This window comes from Punica granatum, chromosome 4 (assembly GCF_007655135.1).
Source record: "Punica granatum isolate Tunisia-2019 chromosome 4, ASM765513v2, whole genome shotgun sequence".
Taxonomy (NCBI): Eukaryota; Viridiplantae; Streptophyta; class Magnoliopsida; order Myrtales; family Lythraceae; genus Punica; species Punica granatum.
The window spans coordinates 31,653,397-31,664,806 of NC_045130.1; the positions used below are offsets into that span (position 1 = coordinate 31,653,397).

The window sequence follows — 11,410 nt, forward strand, 5'->3', positions numbered from 1 at the left end:
GCATTTTGATTCTAGCTTTAGCAAACAGATTAATAACAATAGTAACTGTAAATAAATAAAAATCAAGGAAAACAAAAAGAAATGAAAATTACGAAAGTCCTCATTTTTCTTACATGAGTCCTGTGCTGCAAAAGGATCGTCGCAGCTGCTAGCGCGTGAGGAATAAAACGACGAGCAATGAGGATGCCCGTTCTTCATTTTTATGACGTGCGCTACACGCGCCGCATTGCGCGTGCAGAAGTAGAATCTCCAACTCCCGTCCCGCGCTCCTTCTGCCGCCAACAAGAAATCGTTACTCTTCTTCGTTCTCCTCTCGCCTTCCGTACCACTTTCCACACTCACTCAACCACAGCAGAGCAGAGCAGAGCAGAGCAGGCCAGAGAGGGGAGAGACGAAGCTTCCGGTTCAGAGCGACTGACAATGGCGTTCACGAAGGAAAGAGAGAACTACGTCTTCATCGCCAAGCTCGCAGAGCAAGCCGAGCGTTACGAAGGTCATTCCTCCGATTCATATCTTGATGCTTTCAAAGTAGATTCACAGAGCAGCCAGCGATGATTTACTTAGGGTTATAAGTTCTGGACTGTTGAGTGGAGTCTCTGTTTTGGAACGATGTATTGCAGAGATGGTTGATGCGATGAAGAATGTGGCGAAGCTCAACCCGGAGATGACTATGGAGGAGCGGAACCTCCTCTCTGTTGGTTACAAGAACGTTATCGCCGCTCGGAGAGCATCCTGGAGGATCCTGACGTCGATCGAGCACAAGGAGGAGGCGAAAGGGAACGATTACAACGTGAAGAGAGTCAGGGACTGCATGCAAAAAGTCGAGATCGAGTTGTCGAGCATCTGCCGTGATGTTTTGAGCCTCTTGGAGGAGTGCTTGATCCCTTTATCCGTTCATGCGGAGCCTACAGTGTTCTACTACAAAATGTGAGTGGATTTCCAATTCCGAACTAAGATTTCTGTTGTTATTCGATGGGGGACATCGAGGATCTGATACGAGGGATGTGCCGTTCGATCTCGGGTTGCAGGAAAGGAGATTACTACCGATACTTGGCGGAATTTAAGGCTGGGGACGATAAGAAAGATGCCACTCAGAATTCTATGAATGCTTACGAGGTTCGTCTTCTTCAAACATATCGTTCTATTTCGTTCGCTTCAAAATGCAAAAAGAACTCGGTCCTTTAGAAGTTTGCTTCATATCATATCATTTCATCGGAGTTTCGTGTTCCCACATATCTTGCTATCTTCTTGTCTGTATAGAGTTATCTTCTTGCCGCCGCTGCTTCTGCACACTTGCTTTCTTGGAAATTTAGGGTTGTAATCTGCTTTTCGCTGCAGTTGCCATGTGTGGACTTTAGTCATCGAAGTGAATGCTAGGCTTGTTTCAGTTGATAATTCTATAAGTGACAGATTGAATCCACTCTATGTCAATTGTCCTGCTCGTACGAGTTATTAAGGAAGATGCCGTTATTTTGGGCAGTTTGCATCGAGTAAGGCAGAGGCTGAACTAGCTCCAACCCATCCAGTCCGTCTTGGGGTGGCCTTGAACTTTGCTGTCTTCCAATATGAAATCATGAACTCTCCTGAAAGGTGATCACCGGATAGTCCCTTTATTTCCTCCTTTACGGGAGCACCACATAAACTCCTCTGATCGAGAACATGTGTTGCAGGGCCTGTCACATTGCAAACCGAGCTTTTAATGATGCTATCTCGGAGCTGGACACTTTGAGTGAGGAACTTTACAAAGACAGCACCCAGATTATGCAGCTTCTCAGAGACAACCTCACTCTATGGACTCCTGACATTCCTGAGGATGCAGGTAACCAATGAATTCTGCCATGAAGTCTGCATTTCTTTCTTCTATGTAGCTTCTGTATTCATCAATCTCATGTGCTATAGTCCTTGAGCAATCCTTCAGTTTCCGAATGATTCTGCGTGCATCAATTGTTGGATGCAATTCTTGAAGCCTAAAGTACCATCTTGGAATAGTTGGACTAATCTGCTTTCATCCGAGAATTCTGCAAAGCAACTTGCATGTTCTATATTTCGACGGGGACCGTTTCCTTCTTTTCCTTCCTCCATGGACATCACTGGTTATTCAACGTAGAGATGCAGTTCATAATTTCCAACTCGTTCGTTTTCATCTGAAAGGATGTCTGTGATATATGGCCACCGGTTAACTTTTTCTTCAGTGCAAAATTGTTCATGGCTCTATGCTTAGATCTTCAATGAGGACACTATATTGACTTATTTCCTGTTCATTTCTCGCTGAAGACATGCAAAAGCCGGCAGCTGCTGATACAGATTAGGTACTTAAATCAACTTATGAACTGATGTTTTGCCATTGCAACGCATTTCACACTGGTATAACTTCTGGTTTAATTGATGCTGTGATGTAGGATGTTGCTCGAGGAAACCATTGATTCGGTCTGGGTTGATTTAGCCCAGAGGGATACTGAAATTCCACTGATTTTCTCTTCTCCAATTTCGGCTTTTGCCCTTTCTTAACCAATGTCAATATGCTATAGTCATGTAACCGTTCATGTGATCCGACTTTCACCATTGCCATGTCAAATTGATCTATGCCGCTGATCGGGATTGAAAGTTCTACGAGCTCGAAACTTCAACACCTATTTTCAATATTTTTCAATTCCTCATGTCCGATGTCCTTAATTAGATGTCTCGAAAATGTGGCAATTCCCCGCAATTCGCCAAGGACACTGTCAACCTTAAACAACGGCATTCTCTTAGGAGGAGAGAGAGGGAGGGAAAGAGAGAGAGAAAGAAGCGGGCCGTTGGAAGTTTTATTACCACAAGAAAAGGTACAATTAACCTCGACCATCAATTTGCAACCTCCCAAAAAATGAGTTCATGGCCATATAAAAAGGAGCGTCCACTGTTCCTAAGAAACGCCCTCAATTGAATCTCTCCATCCACTTTGCATTGTAATAGAGAAAAAGGAAACAAAGGAGAGGAGCAAAGCAATGGCAAAGTCAGTCATCTTCTTTGCCTCTGCCCTTTGCTTCTTGTCACTCCTGGGGGCCGCCCTCGGTGACTCCCGCTTCTTCGTTGAGGGCGAGGTCTACTGCGACACCTGCCGTGCCCAGTTCATCACCAGAGTCAGCGAGTACCTCAAGGGTACGTGCTCATTTGGTTTCTTTGGCCTAAACTCGTTTTGTGTATAACGCATGTCTCATGTTGTGGATCGTGCATGTTGCAGGTGCCCAGGTGCGCTTGGAGTGCAGAAACCGTGAGGGAGGAGACCTGACCTACAGCGTTGACGGCCACACCGACGAGAAAGGAGTCTACCGCCTCCCAGTGGATGAAGAGCACGAGGAGGAGGTATGCGAGATCTTGCTCGTGAAGAGCAACAAGCCCGGTTGCGAGGAAGTCAGCCAGGATCCTTACCTCAGGAAGAGTGCCAGGGTCAGCCTTACAGCTAACAATGGCATTGCTAGCCCGATCCGTGCTGCCAGTCCTCTTGGCTTCATGAAGTCCGAGCCTCTTAAGGAGTGCGCTGAGGTCTTCAAGGAACTCGGCATGACCCCCAACGGCCTTGTCGATTAAGACAGCAAAATCGATTAAACATCGTCGAGCGTATCTCCTATCTCAATAAAATGAAAAGGGCAATATCTTTCCCTAAGAAATTGTATTAACATTTGCCTATCAATTGACAGGCTGATGCAAAGCCTAGTTCTACCATAAATTTTGCTTTTAGCTTTTTGGAGAGTGCGTTAGCATTCCTTATTGCCTATGAAGTTACTTGGAATATAATTTTGCAATCTCTGTTCATTCACATCTCAAATATTTTTCACTAAGATTGCAAATAAACATCAATCAGTAAATTTTTTTTTTTAAATCTACTCGTATCAAACTCCGAACGTGATATAATTAAGGACCAAAAATTTTCATTGGAAGTCTCTAAAATCTGAAGCATTTAAATATGGGAATTATGAGATATACCGGGTTAATATTCATTTTTTTCTCTTTTTCATACGAGTTTTCTTGATCCCGTGTTTGTTTATTGTATAATAACTTATATTACCTATTTAGTTTTAAGTTCAAAGAAAAAAAATCGTATTATGCACGTATACATACTTGGGATTTGGAATCTCAAAATAAAAAAGGACAAAAAGAAAATATGATGAGTTTTCGTATTAAGCAGTCTTTCACCATATAAGTCACAACAACAGCGTACTGATCACCGCTGCCAAATGGAGAGGGCATGAAAGATCACTTCATATGAAAGAATAAAAGCTTATGGCTGTACCATCCTTTGATCATCTATTCTCTTGCTTTTTTTGGTATACCTTGATATCCGAAAGTCAAAAGAACTCCGACTATTCTAGTTCGAGTCGAGTCGACCCGTTAATGAGTAAAGCTCTCCCATTGTTGAATGTATGCTCTTACTTTTATCTCCACCAAGAAACTGTATATTATCATATTTGTAGTAATTTAAAACTTGTTTAATGGTGATGGGCTGGGCCTCAATGGCCCACTAAGTAGGCCCAGCAAGGCACGCGACCACTCCAGTTAATCAAAGGCCCAAGCATCCAGTCGAATTAAAATACAATATCTATTTCTTTGGAACATTCATTCCTATCGAAGAGGGTGAAAAGGAACGAGCATGCTTTCGCCTAGTAACCATAAGAAATTTCTAGTCGATACTTGCTGCAGTGATTACTCGTGCCTCTTTATTAACTATCAAAATTTTTATTTCATTTTACTATATCCATGTGTTTCCATCGTAACCAGAATAACCCAAAAAAAATAAAACAGAATATTGACTCTCTTAATTCATTTAGGACAATATCACACCAGATATCTCTAACATGTCTCAAAATTCAGAATTCTGTCACCTCACACCTCTTCCTGTATAGACCTCGTCAAGTATGACATTTAATTCCAAGCAATAAAAATATATCTTATACAGTGGAGACGACTTTTATGCGAAGCCTTGAGTATGGCATTCCCTTAGGACATGACCTGTAATGAGGATCCCTTACTTTAGAATGAGCTTCATGTTTTAGCTTCTTTCCCTGCAATGAAGAGCCCTCGTGGCTTCAAAACAGTTCATGGGTCCAATACTTCTTGTGCCAAGCTTACTAATTTTAGATGCCTTAACCTCATCGGATTTCAACAGGACAGGACTTTTAGGACTGATATGCTTGGGTTTTGACAAGTTAATATGGAAAATGAATAATGATAACTAATTCTTTAGCATGCGTTCAGTTAACATGCCCCTTCTTTCAGTTATTTGCATTTTTCCATGCATATTTAACTCGCAACGAATTTTATCCACAGGCCTGGAAACACTGGATGGATGTGACACTTATGGAAGTCTTGGATCCACTTTTAAAAGGCTCGCGCTCAAGAGACGAAGTGATAAGGTGCATCCACCTGACCTTGTTGTATCTCCAGGAGGACCCCGTTGAACGGCCAACAATGGCCATGATAGCTCTCATGATTAACATCTACCCTGTTACTTTACCGCCGATCCGTGAAATTGCCAACATTGTACCTCTATGGTAGGGCTGTTCAGCGGAGCGGCACCACCATGAGGTGAACGAGCAGAGCCCGTGAACCAAGTGTCAATTACTGAACTCGATCCTCGGTAGAAGACAGAGATTTTCCCAGACGTATTTGTGACATTTACTTCAAAACCAACACGAATTTGCGTTACATCTACATTTATACGTAAATAGTCAAATCTTGTGTATAGTCTCATCCAGCTACGGTTGTTTACAGCACAACATCTGATTGTAGACGCAATTGCTTGATCTGGGAGACATTCTTTTACTCTAAGCTTTGCTCCATAAACATGTAAATAGAATAACTACTCCTCCTTCCAGAAGATTTGACAAAATTTTGGAAGACTCGAAGTTTCCATTCTCACCATACTAGGTACGTAGATATAACACGTCCAGAGCAAACGAAGAATAATGGAGTCGAGATTCCCGACCTAAGCAAGCAAACCTAGTCCACCTCCGAGCTCCAGTCTCGTACCTTTTTGTTTTATTTTTTTAACTCTAAACCTACCAAGAAGACTCTTCCATAGAGCATGGGTAATATGGCAAGTAAAAAAATAGGTAATCCCTTGATTCAGTCATACTTTGCATAAAACTCGCAATCAAGGGTAGAAACTGAGATGCCCCACTACAGTAAATCTCGCCTTCACAGCTAACTTATCCTTGAGAGCCGACCAACAAATAAATGAAATACGGGACATATTTCATGAAACCAAATTGCCTTCATCCATCAAACCTAAGCCTCCTTCAAGCGAAATTGCTCCCATGTGGAAGAAATAGAAAACTGTCACGTGAATTGGTTCGTGGACATGAATTGATTCAAGTGATAGGTTTGGTATGTTATTTTAGAGGTGCTGTTTCTATATAATATGAAAACTTATGATATCTACAGTATAAATATCCACAAACATCTATTCAATATAATTCTCAATTTCCCTTCGATTCTTCAGCTTTTCATTTGTAACACTAACTAATTGGTCAATTTTCGAGCCATTACCTATATGGACTTCTTTCTCATTACATTTGAAGCGGCTTCTTTCTTTCAAAAACTTTTATTTTATATTTGTTTAGACATATCATTTACTCATCACGTGTTCTCTGTTATTTTTCCACTCTCAATTATGATATTTGAAGGAATAGTTTTTTTTTTCGATTATAAGGAATGTCTATAAGATTATAAGGAAAATAAAAACTACATAAATAAATACGAAAAATCTCACTAGCGAGAATAAAACTCAGGATCTCTTGATTTTTAGCAAGGACATAAACCACTACGGTCTATTTCTCTATTTAGAAATATAAATTAACAGCTGCAATATTTTGCAATTTATTTAAGATTTAGACGAAATCCAGATGGAGAAATGGAAATACTATCTTAAATAATAAAAAATTGGATCTTATGTGTTTTTTCTTAGTTTAAAGTTTCAGCAATTATTATTAACTGCCATATATATAATGATGTTGTAAATTGGATATCTTCATGTGTAATTCACGTGATTTTTTTTTTCTAGTTGTGTGTCTGTATAGATAAGAGAAAGAGAATTTTTCAATAAGTTTTTTTTTCCACATAAGCAATTTACTTGAAATATGCATTCCGGCTAATCACGAAATGTGATGCAATTAACTTTATATTTCATATAGACAAATTTTACATGCATTGCAAGAGCTCGAAATTCATCAAAATATCTTGTGGACAGGTCAAGTTAAGACTCGTGTAAGGATTAATTTGAGCTAATAGACAGAGTACGTTTCGTAGTTTCAAACGGAAAAGGGGGATAAAAAAGCATTATGGCACGACATATGTTTATAGTTTCTCTTCTTCCCGAAGACAGATGAATCGCGTGTGTAAACTAGAATAGTCTGCAAAATCAGCGAAGCCCACAGCTTTCAATTCATGCACGAATTGATCTCAACCTTATCATTAGAAATCTTGATCTTTACGCATTTATATTTGACATTGACGTTTTTTGTTTTATCCTCCTTTTGTCCTTAATTTAGTATTATTTTGAAAAACTGTTTTCCTTTCTAACTCACCCAATATACAATTAGCTTCTTAATTACTTCATCCATCTTGCACCTGTCTACATAAAATACAGTTCTCGTCGATCAAGTCGCCTCTATCAGACAAACATAAATAAATAAACATATGTATAAATAAAAGTAATTAGGGACATGGGTATCTTTGATTATACCTAAAAGTATACTTTTAAGAGCTGCCAAAGAGACAGGATAATAATGGAGCTTTATATAATGTGTAATTAAATCGCAAAAATCTCCAAATTGTGTGTGAACTCAAATATATGCTCGTCTCTTCAAACCCCTAAATGAATTAATTTTCAAGATTAACTTTAGGAGTTTAGGAAAATGGCTAGTAAATAAAAATTTGAGTCCTTGAAATTGTATCACAATTATGTACACGACAAGCTCAATTATCGCGACATACATACATAATAAAGTTCCCATTCCCATTGATCATATTGAATGTTCCATAGGAAACGATGACATAAGGGAAAGATCAACAATGAACTTCAACCCCAAATCAACCTTTTCATTTCTCCTCCTATGTGTTAAATTAGCCGGAAAAGCTTGTTGGAAACCGCCCGGAATATGCATCTGACACAATGATGTTATTAAGTCCGAACGATTGCACATCGGAGTTATTTGAATACTCATACAAGAAATTATTATTCCCAGAGGGCGGCGGAGGCAGCTTGCTTTTCCGACGACCCGCTCCAATGGGCACGTTCCTCAGGGCCCCGCCGGCAGTCCAGTATCTCTGGCAACCTCGGCAGAAGTGACGAGGCTGATTGACGTTGTAGTTGTTGAAGTAGCAGAATTTGGTGTCCATGCTGTTGCATCTAGGGCACGGGATAATCTTGTTCGGTCTCTTCATCTCCTCTACGGCCTGTTGATGTTGATGGCGATGATGACGATGATCATCGGCTAACAATGTTGAATTTGACTCCTCATCCTTCACTGTGGCTTGTTGTCTTCCTTGCAGTTTTATTGTGGTGCCAAAGAGTTTGATGTTTGTGGCTTCTTTTCCTCCATGGACAGCTTCCGCCATGGCAGAGGGCAAAGACAGATTAGAAGATAGAGAGATTGGATCTTCAGAGAGAGAAAAGGGACAAGAGAGAGATGAGGCGAGAGAGAGAGAGAGAGAGAGAGTTTCTAATATGGTTTTGGGATGTCAAGTAGGGTGGTATATATATATATATACATAGAGAAAGTCCAAGGAATCTAGATATGACTTGGAAATTGTAATAAAGAAATGGGACTCGATCTCCATGTGCCTTGTATAAATTTTATTTCTCGGCGCGGTATTCGTATGCATAATTTCTTAGATTTTTTTTCTATTTTATTAATTTTTATCTACTTCTGGCTGAGTGCACTGATTGTTGAAGATATCTTCTTCCTCTTTTTCAGTAAATTCAAATTATCTCGAGATGATAGAAATATGATTATTTTATTTTACCATATATGCCATCTTTTTGTTGGTTTTATAATACTTACTTTGATGAGTAACCCGAAAAAAAAACTGATAATATTTCAATAGGAAAATAGTATAAAGGGAAAAATACAGTTTTTTATCCTATATGTTTAACCTTCGGTCAGTTTTGATCCTCTAAGTTTTAATAGTGCCGAATTAGTCTCATATGTTTATTTCATAAGACAATATTGGTCCATTTCATAACTTACAGGACCAAAAACGTCTTTCTTTTTTAAAATTTATAAGATCATATTTTAATTGAAAGTCAACTTATATGATCAAAAATATCTTTTTCAAAACTTATAGGATCGAATTTGTCATATAGAGTAAACGTATAAGACTGATTCGGCAGTTTTAAATCTTAAAAATTATATATATATATATATATATATATATTGAGACACATCCATTAACTTAAAATTTTAATACTATACCAGTTAAATATGAATACAATTATTCGTTTCGTTATTTGCATTAAATTAAAATTTAGGCGGGTCTGAAAGAATATGCCAATATCATATAGTAGAATCATGTGGTTTATTGTTGCAATATATGGTCCTTTTTGAAATTTTATTTAATAAATTTACGCATGGCAGATAAAGTGCAGAATACCGGTCGGGAAAGAATACAAGCGACGGCCGCCACCAAAACAGGCTGATGGCGTAAAAAAGCAAATGATGAGCTTTTTGTCCACATCATTACTCCACGTCACCAATTCCTAAAGCTTTTAGAAATCCATTTGTGGGCCCCGCTTCCAGGTAAGTTGCTCATAAAGTGTCGAACTTTCAAATGAATGGGCTTAATAATTAAGGAGCATAAAAAATGAACTATTGGTCGTTCTTAATAAAAAAGGAAGGATAAATTAACATAAAAGTTATATACATATATATATATATATGTTTTACGAAATATTGTCCTCAATTCTATTTAAAATAATTATTGCTTGCTAGTGGTTCTGACTTCGGAGCACCATATTATATAACTTTCTTTATTGGTATAAAAAAAGTTTATTGATCTAGTAAAGGAATAGGAGGAAATATAAAGAAGCCATAAGAGGTTGTACCTGTAAGAATCAAATGAAGACTCTCTTAGATTCGTGTTGACGACGAACATTATTATAAGTTTGATTCTCATAATATTTGTATTTATTTTTTCTATGAGCAATATCTCGAATTTAAGAATACTCTTTTCTTTTTTAGTCCTGAACTGCCAAATTTTTTATGGCCGCAAAAATATGTGGTGGGTGTGTGCCTATGCATCTTTTTATTTCTTTTGCTTTTGTTGAAAGAACTTCCTTTCGAATAGAACATTAGCACTTTGAATATGCCATTATCGATGATCGTGGTTCGGCTCTTTCAAGAAACTTTGATATCTATCCATCTTAAAAGGGATATGATGATCCTAGTACAAATGTATGTGGTAAGGGTGTATTTACTATTATTACTCGTGACGACTTATAATATATTTGTTCAATCAAATTATAAAGTAGAAGTAAAATATTTTGAGGAATGAAAAGCGTTAAAGGCATGGCCGGATTAGGTCAAACAGGTAGAGATACGGTATCATCTTCTCCACTAAATCATAATTCTCGACTTTATAGATATAAAAGGATAAAAAGTTTTTTTCTTTTTTAATGGGATAATGTGTTTAGACTTTAAGGTCATACTCATCCCATAAAGTCGTCTTCTTTTTTCCCCCTTTCTTGGTCAAACCCATAAAAAGTTTGATGCTTATAATTAAGCTGTTGCCCTTCATTTTAGGATTTTAAGGTAATACTCATCCCATAAAGTCTTCTTTTTTTTTTTTCGTAAAACCCTAAAACCCTAAAAAGATAATAATAATTAAAGGAGGGAGAGAGAGATTATGAATAATAATGAATCCTCAAATCGAGGCTCTCAAATATATTATGTACTTTCTCTTCTCTTTTCCAATATCTTAATAATTTTTATATATATTGCAATTGTTAGTAGAATATGAATAATAATAAATTAAAGGGGCTACTTTCATATATAGAAGAATCTCATTAGATCAATGAAAAAGTATCCTCGTTTTTGTAGCAATTTAATATTGTAGATAAATAATTAAGCATTTGTCTTTGTTTTTGTTTGTCGAAAGAGGCACATTTTCTTTAGGTTTGCATTGCTTTGGAAGTCTCCTTTGTTAATTAATAAATTATTTTGAAGAATATATTGGCGAATATAATTATAGAGATACCCTATCTTTTGCTGATTTGAGCTCTCAGTTTTATTATATACTCTATAGGACGAAAGGGGCATAGTTTAATGGGAGAATTGATTTTGAAAGCTGCCAAACTTGTTCCCTGGATCAACTTTATGGGGCAGAATTCGATTTGATTTGATTTCTACCTCCCATTATTCATTTTTATACCACG

General features: G+C 37.8%; 3 protein-coding genes across 3 annotated transcripts; 2 read left to right on the top strand and 1 right to left on the bottom strand.

Moving 5' to 3' along the window:
* Positions 1-103: 103 nt before the first annotated feature.
* On the top strand, positions 104-2,621 carry LOC116202533 (14-3-3-like protein C). Its single transcript, XM_031534116.1, has 7 exons — positions 104-493; positions 621-927; positions 1,029-1,116; positions 1,481-1,590; positions 1,671-1,819; positions 2,275-2,309; positions 2,400-2,621. Exons 1-6 carry the CDS (start codon positions 178-180, stop codon positions 2,307-2,309), a joined length of 1,005 nt encoding a protein of 334 aa, XP_031389976.1. The 5' UTR covers positions 104-177; the 3' UTR covers positions 2,400-2,621.
* Positions 2,622-2,899: 278 nt separating this feature from the next.
* On the top strand, positions 2,900-3,796 carry LOC116202534 (olee1-like protein). The gene is made up of 2 exons (XM_031534117.1): positions 2,900-3,138; positions 3,221-3,796. The coding sequence occupies exons 1-2, from the start codon at positions 2,985-2,987 to the stop codon at positions 3,565-3,567; spliced, it is 501 nt and encodes a 166-aa protein (XP_031389977.1). The 5' UTR covers positions 2,900-2,984; the 3' UTR covers positions 3,568-3,796.
* Positions 3,797-7,947: 4,151 nt separating this feature from the next.
* On the bottom strand, positions 7,948-8,717 carry LOC116202535 (dof zinc finger protein DOF1.5). Its single transcript, XM_031534118.1, has one exon. It carries the CDS (start codon positions 8,593-8,595, stop codon positions 8,101-8,103), a length of 495 nt encoding a protein of 164 aa, XP_031389978.1. The 5' UTR covers positions 8,596-8,717; the 3' UTR covers positions 7,948-8,100.
* Between the last annotated feature and the right edge of the window lie 2,693 nt (positions 8,718-11,410).